Consider the following 19502-nt stretch of genomic DNA (forward strand, 5'->3'; position numbering starts at 1 on the left):
ACCCACATGTAGCACAAGTGTTTAATCTTCACACTCCCACCGAGGGCTGAGAGGCAGAGACGGGGATTCCCAGACACTTCCAGGCCAGCTAGTGTGGCCTACATAGCAGAAAAAACAATGACAAGACTGTCTTAAGCAAGGTAGAAAGCATGGGCCAAGACAAGTGGTTGTCCTCTGACCTCTGCCTATATCATGGTATTTGAATGAAAACATGCACGCATGCTCGTGCGTGCACACACACGAAATTTAAAGTAAAAATAGGAATTTGCTGCTTTACTAGTTACTTTCTGTTGCTGTGATAAAACACCATGACTAGTGCAACTTATAGAAGGAGGGGTTTATTTGAGGCTTACAGTTTCAGAGGGTAGGAGTTCATCACTTTCATGTTGGGACATGGTAGTGAACAGGCAGGCATGACACAAAAACTGGGAGAGGTCACATCTTGATCTACTAGCAGGAGGCAGAGAGAGCCAACTGGAGATGACATGGGCATGGAAACCTCAAAGCCCACCCCCAGTGACACATCTTTTTCAACAAGTCCACACTCCTACTTCTTCCCAACTGGAAGACGTTTTACCAACTGGGAACCAAGTATTCAAACAATGAGTCTATGAGGCCATTTTCATCCAGTCCCCATAGCTACCAATGAAGAGCTTCCTTAATGTTGTAAAAACATGGCTGAGTTTATTTAAAAAAAACAAAACAGTATGTATGATGTGTTTCAGGGTGATTTAGATCTCTAAGAGGAGGTTGCAAACTATAGAGTTGAATAGAGGAAATAGCCAACATACTTTCTAATTGTAAAAATATTTAATCTCAGTAAGCAGGGCAGTTACTGTTACCCCATTTGTTAGGTGAGCAAGCCTGGACTCTGGGATGGGAAGACTCTGGTATCTGAGACCAGGCAGCTGATCAGCTGGCCTGGAAACAAGGTCTGTTGACTGATTCTTTAGAGACTCATGTCTTCTTTCTTCTCTAGTGCTTTGATATCGGGATGGGTATTTGATCAGTAATGGTAGATTGACCTAATCTCTCTTCTTTTATGTGCTGTAAAGAAAGAATCCAATGACTTTCACCTAGAGTTTAACACGGCTTTTGTGGAGACCCTATGCGATCACTTTCCTGTCGTCCCTTTGCATATGTTTTCCTCTCCAGCATTTCTCCTGTCGCTATGGGCTGCTTTGTGTTCTTCCAGACTAGATAGGATCCAGACTCAGTTCCCTGAAGTTGCTGTCCACACTAAATGGGTTCTCTCCTCAGGTGGCTTTCTCTCCTTCAAATCTTGATGTAGATATACAATTCGTAGTGAGTCATTTCTCACTGTCTTGCTTAAAATGTGAGGTACACATTTTAAGCTTCCTTACCCCTCCCCAGTTAATGCTTAACACATAGCTCTTCTAGTGCACCCCATAATTGCTGTGTTGTTGTCATAGGAAGCATTATCTGAACTTCATTGTGCTAGTTCAGTGCTCATTACAGTATGTGATTCGGTAAGCATTTGTTAAAGAGTACAAGAAGGAAATTCAGTTGATTAAACAAAATGTTGATAGCAAGGACTTGTTTTTAATTCAGGAGTTGAACCTTTAAAGTCCATTGAAACAGAGCACACATTTGTGGAAAAAAAAAAAGGAATACTTCACTAGAAACTTCTATTTATCTAGTTTGTAAGTTATGATATCAATTTACATAAACTCTTAGAAAAGTAGTCTGTTTATAGACTACATATTTATTTAATATAATAATTTATTGCTGGCAAATACAGATCTAGCATCTCAGATCTAATTTTTTTTTTAAAGACCTTTATTGTGAGCATGTCCATCTTTTTTTTTTTGTATACAACATTCTGCTTCCACGTACATCTGCACACCAGAAGAGGGCACCAGATCTCATAACGGATGGTTGTGAGCCACCACTTTGTGATTGCTGGGAATTGAACTCAGGACCTCTGGAAGAGCAGTCAGTGCTCTTAACCTCTGAGCCATCTCTCCAGCTCCCTAATTTATTTTTTAAGAGAATATTTTTCTTATGAGACCTTCCTCTGAGCACTGCAGTCTTGGGGTAGGTAGTGATTAATGTCTTACCAACTTAAAAAAAAATCTAAATGACATGTTTTCATTTTCGTATTTCAGAATGCTATCCCAATCCTTCCAATGATGAGTTATAATTCTTTATTCAGTGATTATGTGAAATAATAAGTGAGAAAGTTTTGGCCAACTTTTATTTAAACATTTCTTCTCTCTCTTGCTTTTTTTTGTAGACTTGCTTTGAAGTCACACTGATGAAATATGGAGTCATCTTTGATAAATTCACCTGGATCAGAGGAAAGCTGCTTTATTAGAGAAACATAAAGAAAACAAATGCCAGAGGAACCCGACAGATGCCTGCTCTGCACCTTATTATATCTTCTCTATATGTTTTTAGCCCATCAGAATTAATGACTGACACATTAAAGAAAATGACCTATTTATCATATTATTTTTAGCAGTTAAAATTATTTTTCATTAATGAATACAATTTATAAAATTTAAGAGTTATAAAACCTGTAAGGCCTTGTTTAAAATAACTTGTTATTTAGCACTCAGAACTTCAATATTTACTTTGTTTTTACTTCTGAAAGTTCTCAAAAATGTAGAACATCAGGGAAGATACGGACTTGGAAGCATACAGTTTTATCGTGGATTGCAGTGGGTTCAAGTGGACAACTCAAGACATCACCCATTTCGTTGTCCAAAATACCACATAAGCATATTACTTAGCTTTAATGCAAAAGAAGTTGCTTGAAAATGGCCTGGGTAAAATTCTTACGGAAACCTGGTGGTAATCTTGGAAAAGCCTATCAGGCTGGAAGTTTGCTGTCCCTAGCCCCTACTGTAGGCTTGTTGAATGAACCAGGACAAAACAGCTGCTTTCTTAATAGTGCTGTACAGGTGAGACCACTAATCACTTATTCAGCCTTTAAAGCACATTTGAGGGACTCTGTTGCTTAATGATTCTTTTAATTCCTCTTTGATGGGCATGACCTCCGTGTGTGTTGGGGCTGTATAAACCTGTTCATGGATCCATGGGCATGCCGGTACACAATGTGTGCACATGCATAGAGCTCAGAAGTCAGCATCCTCAGTTGCTTTCCACATCAGTTTTTGAAGCATGGTTGCTCACTGAACTGAAGCAAGGCTGAATGGATTAAGCTGCAGGAAACTGCCTGTCTCTCCTCCTTCCCCAGCACTGGGCTTACATACATGCTACTGTTGCTGGTTTCTACATGGGTCCAGGGAGCTGAACTCGGGTCCTCAGGCGTGCATGACAGCACTTTACCAGCTGAGCCTTCTACTCAGCCTTGGAATACTTTAATGTCACTTTTAATATGACACAAAATAGTCTCACTGCAAATTTTTGTTTTTATAATAATTGGAAATGCTATTTCTCCAAAGAATGATAATTTTGTTCTGATATAAAGAACATTTTTATTCATAATGCTTAATAAATTAAGAATATTTTTAATTGAGCATTTTTGTTTTAATTAGCTAACAGTCTCCTGCGTCTTCTTTTAAAAATAAGTCTAATGTAGATCTCAGTAGATGGGATTAAAAAAAAAAACTGCTTAGGTTGAAATAATGCAGATTTGTTTTACTTTAGTAGTTCAGCTCTCTTGACCTCACAGTGACCCTTAAATTGCCTCTAGAATTATAATTTGAGTGTCATGTTTTAGATTAACTAAAGGTAATTTCATCTATTTCATACCTTTTTAAATTATTTCAATGAATGTGTAAAATTTGCTATTTTTAATAGTCTTTCTTCTGTGAAACATTTTGCTTTTTTATCAGTTCCAGATGTTTTCTTCTGAACACTCATAGTAGATAGAGCCATATCTAGTTTGTTTAATGAATATACACATCTGTGACACCACACATGCTCCAGCCTCTGAATCACCTTGTTCTCAGTTGCTCTCTTTTAACTCACCCAGGAAAGGGAACCAGAGACAGTAGGAAGGCATTGATTCTAGTTCACTTTGGTCCTTAAACAGCAGTGTTCTGCTTAGCTCAGAGATTCTGCTGGTATTGTTAAGAGAAAAGAGAATATTTACTGGATGGCAGTGAACGGGAGGAAATCCAAGCACCAGATGCTTTCATTGGGTCCAACTGTCAATTCAGGTCTTTTCCTGTTTTCTACTTTACATTTTTCCTTTTCTTTAGTTCTCACAATTTGTGTGTGTATGTGTGTGGTTTAGGGAGACAATAACATGTTCCAACAACAAATTCCAAGTATGGAAATGTTCATAGTCAAGAAAGTAGAAATATTCTCTTGGTAGCATTTTCTTTTTAAATGGACATTCCATGGAGCTTTGCCATAAAGACTATTTTTCTATATAATGTTTGGTTTTGGTACTTCCTGCTAGTTAAATGGAACCACCTTTCATTGTAGAACTTTTTTTTTCCTGCTTTAAGGACTTACTAACTTTTTTAGTTATGATTGAAAAAAATCTACTTCATTCTTGTTTGAAAGGTTAACAGATTAAAGACGGGTGTTTTGGTGCATGTCTTTAATCTCTGTTCTTTTGAGGTGGAGACAGGAAGATCAGGACTTCCAAGACTAGCCTTAGGTGTATCACAAATGTGGGAGATGAAATGGACCTTCCAGTGCCTCCTGATAGGTTTCTTTCCATATGGTCATTGTTCTATGGAAAACCAGTTGTTCTGATCTTTGCTTTTCTGTATGTCATGTGTCCTTTCCTTTGCCTGCTCTGAAAATTTCTTTTTCTTATCCCTGGTTTAAAACATCGTGTCTCTACAGTTTTCTTAGTGTCATGCATGGTTGAGTTTGTTGAGTCTCTTGAAGCTATCAATTTGTAATTTTAGTCCAATTTGGAACTCATTTGCTATTATTGACTCAGGCAGTTGTCCTGTCTGCCCCTCCTTTGGAGAACTCCAGTTACATCCATGGTGGTTTGGAGTGACACAGCTCACACATGTGCTCTTCTTGGTCTTTCTTCCTCTGTATCAGCCATTCTGTGTGGTTTCTCTTTCTGTATCTCCAACTTCTATGTCTTTGCAGTGTCTAATCTGCTAATTGTTGTACTGTATATTTTATCTCAGACATTGATTTTCATAGGTAAATAATTTGATATGTGTCTTCATGTCACAGCATCATGTGTTCAGTCTTTACCTACAAAGTGTTTCTCTGTGCTTGTGCACTAATTTTGAAGTTCTGGTTTTGTTTTCTGTTGGTGTGTGTTTTGGGGGTGGGACTCCCCCTCTTTTTTTTTTTTTGCTTTGCTTTAATGCATACTAATTTTTATTGGATGTCACAGAAGTTTTTACCTTGTGGAGTTAATAGATATTTTAAGATTCCTAAAGATAATTTTGAACTATATTCTGGGGCTAGATTAACTTAGTTGAACACAGTCTAATCATTTTGGTGTTCAGGTTTCTTGGACTGGGAGAGTTTTGTTTACTCCTAACATTAATTTATTTTCAGATACTTCTTTTCTTCCGCCAGTGCTCTGTGAATTTAAGTTTTCTACTTGGTGGATAGATAGGTGGATGGGTGTTGGTGGCTAGGTCTCATCCTGGTCCTCCGTGAGCGCTGAGCATGATTTCGTCTAGTTTGGGAGTTTCGTTTTCTGGCCCAAGGTGACTTCCCCATTATCCCTGGTGAGGACTCTGCATCACTCTGCCCTACTTACTCCTAGCAGCCTCCAGTGTGTCACATGTTGCTACAGGCTAATTTGCAAAGCCACTTCTCATTGACAAAACTACTACTCAAGTAGACTTTCTGTCAGAAAATGTCTTGTTAATAATCAGTTTCATGACTATTTTTAAAGCTTGCTCAGAAATAAATGGAGGAATACTTCTTGTGAGGCCATACCAATTTCAAATGCAGCTATGAAAAGATAATGGGTCCAGTATAAGGCAGAGAATGAGTTTATACACTAGTACTCAGTTTTCAGTGTATTTTTATAGTGTTTTATTTTTATTTATTTATTTATTTATTTTTCTGAGACAGGGTTTCTCTGTGGCTTTGGAGGATGTCCTGCAATTAGCTCTTGTAGACCAGGCTGGTCCCGAACTCACAGAGATTCGCCTGCCTCTGCCTCCTGAGTGCTGGGATGCACCACCATCACCCGTCTTTTATAGTGTTTTAAAGTGAGCAATATGATTAAAGTTTATATTCCTTTGTTAAACTTATATGATTATATACACGGGTTTTGGGGGCTACTTAAGCTGTTTGTATAAATGTAAAAAACTGCATAAATTTTTTAGGACTCATGTTAAATAACTACATGCCAGAAATTAAAAAGGATTATATATCACTAAAAACTAGTTTAATAGTTAGCTGAGATTGATTTTGTAACAGATGATAGAATATAATTTTATGAAAGAGGATAAGGATGAATTATAATTAAAATAATTTTATGATAAAGATTTTAAAGACTTTCTACTACTGTGTTGAATACAGAAAAAAATTAATATTTTTGAAATTTTCATGTATGTATACAATGTATTCTTATCATACTCATCCCCCACTACCTCCCTCTAATTTCTATGGGACTCTGCAGCTTGTTACCCTCCCAGTTGTGGTGGTGTGGAGGTCATCATTGTCATGCCCTTCCTCTCCTCCTCAGTGCACATAGCACTGACCATATTCACATAGATTCAGTCCGTTCACTGTGACATGAGCAGCCTACGAGAGGCCACTTCCTCCCCCAAAAGTGACTCTTTCTCAGCAGCCATAAGTTGTCAATAGGTGTGTGTGTGGGGGGAGTGGCTCTTTCTTTATTCATGCTACAATTTTTATTAGCTTGATCTTATAGATGTCTTTTGCAGATAACTACAGGTACTATGATATGACATTTGCAAAAATCAGGTTATATATAGAAGTCTGCATTTCACTGTTCTTCTCTTCATCTAGCTTAGTATTGGCTGTTGTTGACACTGGAACATTAACAAGATAGTGAATCTCTGCATTAATTGTTTGTTACCCACTGCAAAAAGAAACTTCTCTGAGAGCAACACTAATCTGTGGCTACAAACTTAGATGTTAAAAGTTAATTTGACAACATAAACCATTTAATATGAGTTTTCCCTCCTCTAGGGCCTATGATATCCCTAGTCATGGCCTTTTGACAAGTTTACAGAACCAGACATGAAATAGAGGAGACCTTGTATCCAATCAGAAAATGGTTGCTCTCCGAGATGTCATGCCATTATTGCACAAGTGCACTCAATGAGGTAGGCATAGAAGGGAAGGACACAGAGAAATCAACCTGACAGACTAGGAAACCCTCTCCCCACTGGCTACCTTTCATAGTGCTGGAAGGTACTATGCAGGCTAAGGAAAGAAGAAAAGATATCAGTTGTCTTACTGGACCCTTCTGGTTACAATATACATACAGTTAAAACATGGCGTGTTGATGTGCTGGTAAATTGTTTGAGTTACTAGCAAAGTTATAGTTAATAGCTAGCATTTGCTGTGTACTTACTATGTATTAGGTCCTTGTCTAGCTATTATGTATACTGTTTCATTTAACCTTTACAACCCTTAGAGATAGAAGCTACAATAAACATTTTGTCTGTCAGTTCAAGAGCTGCCCAATAGTAGAGCCAGAGCTGGAACCCAGACCATCTGCCTTCAGAGCTTGTGTTATTAGTCATTTTGCTGTCATTAATCTTCATTGTCTTTGTTGAGTCCTTTGAAAATGGATATCAATCTTGTATTTTATGATATGCTAAGAGATAATATATAAGAAAGTTAAATGCTACCAAGTGCTTTGCAAAACACTCATTTTGTTTTTACTAACCTTTTGCTAATATCTTGTTTTTATTTGAGAGAATTTAGATGTTTTAAGTGGATTTTTATGTCATATTACTTGAAGAAATTACTAAATTACTAAAAGATACAGTGAATCTTGATGAACTTTTTGCTGTAATAGCTTGTATACCAGTTATGTATCAGGCCTTGCTATATGCCCTTTACATTTTGTAGATTTAATCATCACGAGAACTGTGTGAGACAAGTAATAATATTTATTTCACTGTGTAGAATTCAGGTTTTACAAAATGGCTTTTAGGTAGTGGATTGATTATTTCAACTCTTACACTTGGCTGTCCGTCTTTCATCTAAATAGTAATTACAGCAAATATATTCAGCTTGACTTCCACTTTACTGTGCATGTCCCATTACCACAGGACTCTTTCATTTAGTATGGCCACACACATACCTGGTCACCCATTCTTCTTGGCAGGATGCACTGACCACTATTTAGTACATCCTAGCTTTAAAGTCTAATTATACTTCCTTCCCAGATTTCCGGTGGTTCTGAGTATTATAACCTCTTCCTCTTTCATGTCTCTGCCAAGTTCTCCACGTAGTGTCCCATGTTTCCTGTCTGTCCAAATCCTTAACTAAGAACTTTGTTTTTCATGCTCTGTGCCTGCTGTGGCTTTTCATGTGAATCAATAGGAATTTCTTCTATGTAGTGTTGTTTCCCATTATTTCCAGTGATTATTCAAGTTCCATTTATGTGTAGGAATTGAAGTAATTTACTATTTTACTGCTTTTAAAATGTCAAAATATTTTTTTTTCATAGTGAGAACAATCTCAGTCTGTTTTTCATTCAGATCTGTTTTCTAGGTTTTATGGCAATTAGATATATTCCGAAGAAGCTTGAGAGTTCTGACTGGACATATTTGTCAGGGAGATGCCTGTATATTTTGTGCATTGAAGGTAACTATTTAGCAATTACTGTTGTTACTCCAAAATTTTAATTTTGTTAGTTACTTAATTTGATTGTGACTGGAGTTCATTGTCAAATGACTTACAGTTGTGAAGATGAATGCTTAAAATATGACAAGATTTTATCACCTAATTTTGTGTTGGATAATTAAAAATTAATATTTTAAGTAATGAAACTGTTGAATATTTTGTATTGTAATTGTTGTTTATTCATTTTAATGACTGTGTTTTGGACTATTACTGAGTTCTAGGTGCTGCTCTCATTACTGGGTCAATATAGTGAGCATAACCTGGGTTAATTAGTGAGCAAAATTTGTAACAATCCCTGTTCTTCCCACCTTTGGGATATGGAAGCAGGTAAATTTCAAGTTCAAGGCCACCCTGAGCTACATAGTGAGATGCTGTTAATATAAACAACAACAAAACCCCATTCTCATGGAGCCTTTATAGCCTTTGTGGAGTAGGAGACAATGTGTATACCAGATGGAGAGTATGTTAGGTGATAAAAAGGACGTGAATGGCCAAGGAGGAATATTAACTAGAGAAAGACCTGGAAATATTAAGGAGCCTGAAAAACCTCACCAAGAGGTTGACATTTGACTTGAGACTTAGAAGAAATGATGGAGTTTTAGTAAAGGGCCTTGTGGGAGAAGAACCTTCCAGGTGGACATAGAAGCAACTTCAAAATGTTCAGTGCATACCAAAGAAGTCTGGGCACCAGAAGCATTAAGAGAGAGAAGAGGAGGTGGGGAGGGGGGAGGGAGGGAGAGAGAGGGAGAGAGAGAGAGAGAGCAGTGAGAGATGGGCCTCAGAGGTAAGGGGTGTTCTTATGGCTTGCAATAGGTCTGTCGGTCTGTCGCAGAGGGGGGGATGGCTCAGTTTGTTGTGCAAGCATGAGGATTTGAATTTGGATTTCCCTATAACCCCAGCTGGGAGTTGGAGGTGGAGATGGTGACTTTGGGTGTTTTCTTCCATCACTCTCTATGTTGTTTTAAGGCAGGGTCTCTAGCTGGTTTTGGGGAGTCAGGCTAGCCAGCTTGCTCCAGGGACTCCCTATCTCTACCTTCTGCATACTGGAATAGCTTGCAGGTCTTCTGTGCCCACCCAGAGTTTTTCATGGTTTCTGGGGTTTCAGACTCTCAGACTCCAGTCCCCAGTCTGGTGTTTCGCTTACTGAGCCATCTCCTCAGTTCCTGAATAATTAATTTTGTATGGAAATTTCAGGACTAAGTGTTCTGTATGCATTCATGGATATACTGTTTTGAATTTCTCTGTGCTGTAAAATTATGAAAGTGTAAAGTTGTTGGCATTAGACAACTTAACGTTCTTTTGATTTCTAGACAATATTTGCCCAGTTTCAACACAGTCGAGAAAAAGCACTGCCCTCTGATAACATCCGGCATGCTCTTGCAGAAAGCTTTAAAGATGAGCAAAGGTTTCAGCTCGGCTTCATGGACGATGCTGCTGAGTGCTTTGTAAGTATCTCTGACGAGCATGAGGAGGTTAGAAAGGATGTTGAATTTCTGATAGGGTGAGAAATTGAAGACAACAAATTATAAAGTGAAAAATGTCAGAACTGGTCAGTGCCTATGTATATGTTGTTCATCCTTCAAGATTGAATTTCAGTCATTCTGTGTTTGATGTTGTATATTGGGGTTTGACCACTGATTTTTACTGCATGTTAGTTTATAAAAAATACAAAGAATATTTTATATTTATATATAACATATCAACCACCCAAGTTTGTGCCCTATTTTGCTTTTAAACTTTCAAGACTAATTGTGTATGTAGTTCTACTACGCTCCTGGAAAAAACTGTCTCTCACTCTCCTAGCAGCTGACAGTTGCCAAAAGCTACCTGGCTAAGGGTGTAATTCTGTGCACATCTCCTCTTCCCATTGCTAAGATTTGATCTGCTTCAGTTTGTGCAGGTTTTGTGTATTCTATTAAAATCTCTGAGTTCATATGTGTAACTGCTCTGCTGTGTCCAAAAGACAATGTTTCTTAGTTGTTGTCCACTGTTTATGGCTCTTACAGTCTTGATACCCTATCAGTGATCCATGAATCTTAGGATTGAGAGTGTGATACACACACACACACACCCTCTCTTAGCTGAGCTTTCTGCAGTCTCTGATTCTCTATACTTGGGCCAGTTGTGAGTTTCTGTGTCAATCACTACCTATTGCAAATAAGACCCTCTCAAATGACAGTTGAGAGATTATTGATCTGTAGATATAATGATAAGTCATTAAGAATCTGTCTTGGTTAGTTACTTTTCTATTGCTGGGAAGAGACACCATGAGCAAGGCAATGTTTATTGGGACTTATAGTTCAGAAGGTGAGTCCATGACTTCTGATGGTGGGGAGCATGGCAGCAGTTGGGCAGGCATGGCACTGGAGCAATAGCTGAGAGATTACCAATATTGATTCACAAACAGAAGGCAGATATCTAACCTGTAATGGCATGGGCTTTTGAAGACCACTCATACCCTACCACCAGTGATGTACCTCCTCCAACAAGGTCACACCTTCTAATTCTTTCCAAACAGTTCATCAACAGGGTACCAAATTTTGAAATTATGACCTATGGGAATCATTGTCATTCACACCACAGAGTCATTTAATAGTTCATCCATTTAATAGCATAATAATTAGTATTAAGTTCTCTCCTAAAGCCTGTGACCTCTCATGCCATTGGTTCTTGGGCTGATAATGGTGCCAAGTATGGTTTTATCTCATGTATCAGGCCTTAAATCCAATCAATCAAAAAAGGGTTGATTACTCCCTTAATTTATACCACTGTTGTACCAGTGGGCATGTCTTGCTAGGCCAGTCATTAATGTAACTTACAGGACTTATAGCTGGCTATGAGTGATAATTACTTTTCTCCTTAGTTAGCTTGCATAGCACCTATCAGCACTGAAAGCTAGCCAATAGGGATGAAGCTTCCAGGTTCATAGCATTTTGATTTTGTCTATTCTATTACTCAAATAAATGATGTGAGAACAATGTGATGTTTGTTTTTCGGCCTCTGGATGATTACCTCACTTAGAATGATGTTTCTAGTTCATTCATTTACCTCCTACTTTGATTTTTTGTGATAGCTGAATAATTTTCCATTGTTAAATTATCACATTTTTAACATCGTTCATCAGTTGATTTACATCTAGGCTGTTTCCATTTTCTGCCTGTTGTGAGTAGAGCAGCAGTGAACATGGTTGGGCAGGATCCCTAGAGTAGGATATGAAGACCTTTGGGTATATATACCCACGAGTGGTATTGCTGGACTGTAGATCTATTTTTGGCTTTGAGAGGAATCCTCACACTGATTTGTATAGTGAGTGCACCAATTTGCACTTCCAACAGTGAATAAGTGTTCTTCTTTAACCACATCCAGGGTAGCATTTATCCATTTATTTATTTTTACCTTTCTAACTGGGGAGAGATGAAATCACAAAGTAGTTTTTAATTTGTATTTCCCTGGTGGCTTAGGGATGTTGAACATTTTTAAAAAGTGTTTCTCGCCAGGCATTGGTGGCGCACACCTTTAATCCCAGCACTCAGGAGGCAGAGGCAGGCGGATCTCTGTGAGTTCGAGACCAGCCTGGTCTACAAGAGCTAGTTCCAGGACAGCCTCCAAAGCCACAGGGAAACCCTGTCTCGAAAAACCAAAAAAAAACCAACAACAACAAAAAAGTGTTTCTCAGCCATTTGTTTTTTGTCTTCTGAGAACTTAGGAAATATTCCTATCTGAGGGCTAGACTTTTTCTATCTGAGGGGAAAAATAAGGAAACACAGATGCTTTCTGATGGTAATTTTCTCTTATACTTCATCTTGAAAAAAATCCTCTCTGAAAAATCTCATTTGCTCCTATACATAGCTCCCTAATTAGCTCTGCACAGTCTCCTCACAAACTCTCGACAATAATATGTTACATTTTCAGGGCCCGACCCATCCTCATATCACATGATAAGTCACATAGTTTCTCTTAGGCTAGGGATGTCACATTGACTGGCCAGTGAATAATGCTTGGCCATGCATGTTGCCTAAATAGGTACAGTTCTCAGAAAGAAAATGACATTGCAATTCAAGCCTTAACAGTCAGCTATACTGTGAGTGGTAGGGAGTACACGGAGGAAGTCCATTGCTCCAGGGAGTTTGTCTACTAACGTCACTTTTGGCTCTGACCTTGAATCAGCAAAACAGCTGGGAAAATGACCTCATGTATTTGTCTCTAGGGGCAACCAGCCTGCTTGGAATTTGTTGTCTTTGTGGCTAAGAAAACTTATTGCTTTCCTATGTCAGTCTCAATAATGAAAGATATTCATTATTCTATTCATCAAAATTATGCAGATTAAACAGAAATCATCTTCTTGACCAGCCACAGTTATATGTGTGCCCAATAGATGGAATATTTACGTGAGATAAACACATAAGCAGTGGGAAAACACCCACAGCAGTTCTTAGGGAAGAAATGCAGTGGCACATGAGAGAAATTACAGATACAGGCAACCAGTTTTCAGAGTCGGTGGTCCTGTAAGCCTTGCTTGACATGATTATCTCCATCAGAATTATTTGTCTGCTGGCTTGACACCTGAATTATCAATTGCCATATGCTGTATACTTCCCTGGCCCCCTGCAGTGCCCTGTTTTTAAGTTGGGTTGTTTGCTTTCTTGTTTAATTTTTGAATTCTTTATATATTCTAGATACTAACTCTGTTAGATATATAACTAGTAAAGATTTTCCCCAGTCTGTAGGCTGCCTCTTTATTCAAGTAATAGTGCCCTTTGCTGTACAGAAACATTTTAGTTCCCTGAGGTCCCATTTGCAAATTGTTGTCTTAATGCCTGTGCTATTGATGTTCTGTTTACAAAGTCTTTTGCTGTGCTAATGAGTTCAAGTGTATTTTCTACCTAGCAGCAAACCTTCTGTGCAGTTACAGGATGCTCACAATCTTCAGGAGTCTAGGAAAGGTGCTCAGGGCTTTTCTTCAAGTAGTGGGTGCTGGTAGACTTGGTGATAGTTGTCTGGGATCCCTATGTGAAGAGGAAGGCCAAGAGTGGAGGGCTGGAAGGCAGGTGCTGGCTACGTGGTCCTCAGGCAAGCTTCAGGTATGGGTGGCATTGCTGATTTGGAGAGAGGATGGTCCTTGTGTAGTAGGGATGAGTGGAGTTGGAGCAGGAGCCTGGTGTCTGCCTCGAGAAGGGACCAGGTGTTTGCAGTAGAGATGGATAAAGCTGGCCCAAGTGAGTGGAACTGAGTTATATGGGGAATATAATCTGTCTTATATAGGCATGGTTCAGGGTCCCTCAGAGTGGGTAGGTAAGAATAGTGCAAGTTGTGGCTCCCTCCTGTTCAAAGAGGAGGTGAGTAGCAAGGGATGCAGCAAGTAAAAAGACGCATTCTTAAACAACAGTAACAAAAAGATTGTCATTTACTACTGATCCATGGTATCCATTTGAAATTTCATGGATTTGTTGCAAATGACATTGCTTGAATTATGGTATAAGTAAAGTAGGAATATAAAAAGGAAATCAGGATTGGGAACATGGTCAATCTGGTTTACCTAATAAGGTTAAGGACCTGAGTTTGATTCTCAGTTCTATGTAAAATTGCTAGCCATGTTCATACACACTTGTAATCCCAGAGCTAAGTGAGGAGGCAGAGGCAGGAGAATCTCTAGTGCTCATTGGCTATCCCCTTAGCTTCATGGGTAAGCTCCAGGCCAGTGGGAGACATTGTTTCAAGGTATGTTGTGGATGTTCCTGAGGATGACTGACACTTGAAGTTGTCTCCTGACCTCCACATGAACATACACTGTGTGTGCACGCTCACATGTGCTCGCTCACACATACATACACACACACACACACACACACACACTTTTTAAAAAGTTAACCTGACTTTACTTAATAGGAGAATGATTGGAATGTAGGAAATGTTTCTGATACTGAATTCTAGATATCAGCCACTGTGATTGGTATTTAAAATAAGGCTTTAAATGTATTTTTTCCCTTAACTTTTAAAGCTAGTACTGTAGAAAGTGAATACTTGAACATCTGAAGTGATTATATAGATTATGGTATTCATTGCGTTTACACATGGAAAATGTTCGGTTAAAAATAGTTATATATTAAAGTGTTCTCTGCAAGGTCAGAAACTTACTTCATTTGTATTTTTAATTAGGAAAATATATTGGCGAGGATTCATTTTCACTTGGTGCCGAGCAGGGATGCAGACATGTGCACATCCAAATCATGTGTCACTCACCAGAAGTTTGCTATGACTCTGTATGAACAGGTAAGATGTCTTCATTATCTAATTAAATGCTAGACTTCTGTCTCGGGATTGATAGAGTAAGCCTATGTTTTTGCCTGTAGTGTGTGTGCCGCAGCTGTGGAGCATCTTCAGACCCTCTACCCTTTACAGAGTTCGTGAGGTACATTTCTACGACAGCCCTGTGGTAAGCCCTCTCAGCGTATTTAACAAAGTATAAGAGCATGTGTAAGCACAGTGACATTTATTCTGTAAAGTTTTTAACATAGTATGGATTTCTCTGTGTGATGCTATCAAATGGGCTTTCACACGGGAGCCTAAGAGCTAGCTTTCTCAGCTGGAGGCTTAGGACTTAGCATAATATCAGTTACCTGAAGTGCTTGACTAAAGTTTCAAATTTTGGTTTGGACTATTTGCATATTTGTAATATAGTATGTTTCGGGTACAACCCAATGCTAAAGATGGGATTCGTTTGTTTAATACATATCTTATATCAATAATCTGATGGTAATTTATGAAGTATTCATAGAGAACCTGCATCTTAAATGTGACCCATTATGTAAACTTAGGTTTAGAATTTACCATTCGTAACATGATTTCAGCACTCAAAAAATTTCAGATTTTGGAGCATTTCAGACTAAATGCATTGTTAAGTAAAATGTACAGCATTTATATCTTTTGTATTCATAGCTTGAAATGAGACACTCATTGGTAAATGGACTGCACATGATATCTTCATCTTTACTAAGATGGTCCCTTTGTGTTAGCCTTGTTTCCCACCACATTCATTGTCTCCTTATGATGGTAAAAGCTAGGCTAAAGGAAAAAGAAAGGAAATGTGAACATAATCCTTATGTAGGTTCTTGGATTTGAAACCTCAACAGTCACCTTAAGATTCTGCCATGCTTACTGCCTGCCTGTCTGCCAGCTCCTTCCCTCTCCATGAAACAGCTAGATAAGATGCAAAATCTGTCCTAGACTTTATGTACCACCAGTCAATCAAAGTTACTCAGAAGTCCTTTACGGAGGATGGAGATTGAAACTCACATCCATCTGATTGCAGAACGAGCAGTTACTCTGGTACTGTCAGTTCTGTGAAATGGCCTTGTGCAGTGTGAATGCTTATCAGAGTTTGAGTGTGTTCTAGCATACCTGTGCAGTATGCTAGGGGAGTACTTTTGGTTGCTGAATGCAGACTGGAGTTTTTAAACCATGCAACTATGAAGCATATACAAGGTAGTTAGTTCTATTACTGTCAAGTAGAGCTAGAACATCTAGAATGGAACATGGTGTTGGTGTTTGAGCTTTTAACAGTTTCTTTTGAAAATGCTGAAAGAGTTGTTTGGAAGTATCACATGCCTTGGTGCTTTCAAAGGTGAGGGGTAGCTACCCAGTATTGTAGGAAAATGTTTGTCCCAGCTCTAAGAAAGCCATTTGTATTCACAGTAGAAGCGAAAGGCACACGTGTAGCACTTAAGTGGCCTTGCTGGTGGCGTCCGCATTTCCTAGCCGAAATGCTTAGCTTTGCCTCTGAGAACTTAGGGCTAAAGAAAGAAACTTCTCTTCAGTTTTGTGCTTGTTAGGGTGGAATTTAAATTCAAACTCCTACTTATTAATTAGAACAAACAAAATATTTAGATTAGAATTACTTCCACATAGAACTTTTATCCTCATCCAGGCAGTTCTAAGCAAAAGCATAGTTGGACGTCTTGACACTTACCTGTGATCCAAGTGTTTGGGAGGCTCAGGTGGGAGAATTTCAATGAGTTTAGGCCAGCCTGGGCTAGATAGGATGACATGGGGGGGGTAAACAAATAATTAAATAATTAAAAGGAATAATCTCATAGAATTCTATATTTGTCTTCATATTTCATATACCTTCCAAATTTAGTAACTTTTTCACTGTATGGTTAGGTTTTCAGATAGAAAAGCAATGCAAACCTATCAGTATATATCAAAACTCAATTTTTTAAGTGCAATATATAGATCTGTTGTAAGTTCAAAGGCTAGGCTAGATTAAGACTCCTACCTCTTTTGTTTTTCAGCAATGAAGTTGAAAGAATGATGGAAAGACATGAACGATTTAAGCCAGAGATGTTTGCAGAATTGCTGCAAGCTGCAAACACAGCAGATGACTATCGGAAGTGTCCTGTGAGTATAGTTGGAGAACATTAGTGTAGTTCTATGTTTAAACTTGAAAAATAGGCATTCCAGAATTATGTAATTTAATGCTAATTGTACATGTATAAATTTTTTTCCTTATTTAATGATATTGGAGATAACTTTACATCACAGGATTTATCTTAATATTGTTACTTTAAAAACTCCTTTAACTTTGTCCACATCTGTAGTCCCAGCTGTTTGGGAGGCAAGATCACTTGAAGTCACAGATTTGTGATCATCCTGGGCAATGTAGGAGAACCAACATAAAGACAAAGCAAAATCTTCTTACCTTTGTTAATTTTTAAAAATTACTTTAATACTTATGTTTGGTCTGCCTGGATGTATATGTACCACGTGTGTACCATGTGTTCCCACTGAGGTCAAAAGAGGGCATTTGATCCTTGGGGACTTGAGTTACAGATGGTTGTGAACCACCACGTGGGTGTAGAGAATTGAACCTGTCCTGTGTAAGAACAAGTGCTTTTAACCACTGAGCCAACTCTCCAGGCCCCCTTTTCCCCACCCCAGTTTTTTGTTTTGTTTTGTTTTTGAGACAGACTTTTGTCCCTGGCTGGCCTGAACCTTACTAAGTAGACCAGGCTGCCTCAAACTCACAGAGATCTGCCTACCCCTCTTTGCTAAAACATTTAAAGTAGTATGTGTTGATTGAATTCTTCTAGAGTTCTGAAATTACCACCGACTGCAGAAGAGTCATCGCTGTTGTTGTTACTTTGAGTAAATGTGACAAATGATTCTTTTCTTGCATGATATTGTAAATGACTCCAGTGTTTTTAGACAAGAGTGTTATACCATAGTCCAGGCTGGCTCAGCCTCCCAAACACCATATGTAGCCACTAACAACCTTGAGGCTTTTCTTCCTGTTTTTGTTGTTGCTTTCAGGATGAATATTTGTTTTAACACATCTAAAAATACCTAATGTGTTGAAATTAATTTCTTGCTTAATCAGTAAAGACAAATAGCTGATTAGAAGTTAATTTCTAATAAACTGAAGAAACAGGTTTCAGATAGACTTTATTTTCATTATATAATATAAGCTATTTAGAGTAATTGGTAATTTAAAATTTTGCCCTTTCTATTTGTTTTTCTCTAGAGTAACTGTGGCCAAAAAATAAAAATTCGCCGTGTTTTAATGAATTGCCCAGAGATTGTTACAATTGGATTAGTCTGGGATTCTGAGCACTCTGACTTAACTGAAGATGTTGTTCGAAGTCTAGCTACACATCTCTACCTTCCTGGGGTATCACAACTGTTTTTCATTCCTTACCCTATTGCTTTTAAGTCCATTCAAATGTTTCCTATATCATGATCTACTTAGTTTTGTTCATCAGAATCTAAATCTTGTAAAGGAAATATTGATATCCAGATGTGCTCTGATGAAGATAATTTTAAGTCGGACTAAGTGCAATACCTTTTTCCATTGACTGGAAATAACTTTGAATTGCAAACTAAACCATCTCACGCCTTTCTCCCTGGAATGATGATTGATGCCACCAGGCATAGATGTGACAAATACTAATCTAGGAAGGGCTTAAGGTTTAAAATTAATCTATTTATTGATCTTCCTGATACATGCTTGCTTTTTAAAATTGATTGCTACTTTCTAATTTACTTTGAATTTGTTATTGCTTCAATTAAAATTTTAAGTAATTATATTTTAGATAATACTTTAATGTTTCTTCAAATGTGTTATCTAATCAAGAATGTGTAATTCATCTCACATAGGTATAGGTTAATTGTCATTTGTTGCTAGAGAAACTGTTACTGCACTAATGCATAGTGAATTCAATTTATGGGACTTAAAGGTTCTGTGAACTTAACTTAAAGTGCTCCGTTCACAGTTCAGTATCAATTAAGGCCAATCTGCATGTGAAATATTTTCACAGTAATTAAAATATGTGATTCATTATTTCTCTTTCCAAAGAGACAATAGTAAATATACATTAATGTCTTTAAATAGCTTTTTTATAGGGTTACTGATGAAAATGCCACAGACAGTGAACTTCACCTTGTTGGTGTGATCTGTTACACCAGCCGACACTATTGTGCCTTTGCTTTTCATACCAAGAGCTCCAAGTGGGTGTTTTTTGATGATGCACACGTGAAGGAGGTGAGACCTTCACTAACTACAATATTCATTGTAACTTTTTGCACTATAGAAATGCATAATAACAATTATAAGATATTAGTATAATTATTAGAATAATGAATGTAAAGCTAAGCTACTGTTATAATTTTTTAAATTTTAATTTATTTTGAAACTTAAGTTTTAATCTAGTCTATTTCTAGAATAATAAGTTTTGGGGTAGGGA

The 19502-nt window shown here is 37.9% G+C and overlaps 1 protein-coding gene across 3 annotated transcripts in view; it reads left to right on the top strand.

Moving 5' to 3' along the window:
* Usp53 (ubiquitin specific peptidase 53) overlaps positions 1-19502 on the top strand; it is a 57930-nt gene that overhangs the window by 11306 nt on the left and 27122 nt on the right. For 2 of the 3 annotated variants that reach the window (XM_027395649.2, XM_027395652.2), the window contains 8 exons: positions 2258-2927; positions 8632-8724; positions 10074-10208; positions 14920-15033; positions 15114-15196; positions 17055-17160; positions 18284-18430; positions 19151-19300. In XM_027395649.2, the coding sequence (XP_027251450.1) occupies positions 2784-2927; positions 8632-8724; positions 10074-10208; positions 14920-15033; positions 15114-15196; positions 17055-17160; positions 18284-18430; positions 19151-19300 (972 nt within the window). In that variant the 5' untranslated portion in view covers positions 2258-2783. Of the gene's footprint in view, positions 1-2257; positions 2928-8618; positions 8725-10073; positions 10209-14919; positions 15034-15113; positions 15197-17054; positions 17161-18283; positions 18431-19150; positions 19301-19502 lie in introns of those variants that run through there. The other variant, XM_027395653.2, reaches the window with a different exon arrangement.

Source organism: Cricetulus griseus (assembly GCF_003668045.3).
Source record: "Cricetulus griseus strain 17A/GY chromosome 1 unlocalized genomic scaffold, alternate assembly CriGri-PICRH-1.0 chr1_0, whole genome shotgun sequence".
Taxonomy (NCBI): Eukaryota; Metazoa; Chordata; class Mammalia; order Rodentia; family Cricetidae; genus Cricetulus; species Cricetulus griseus.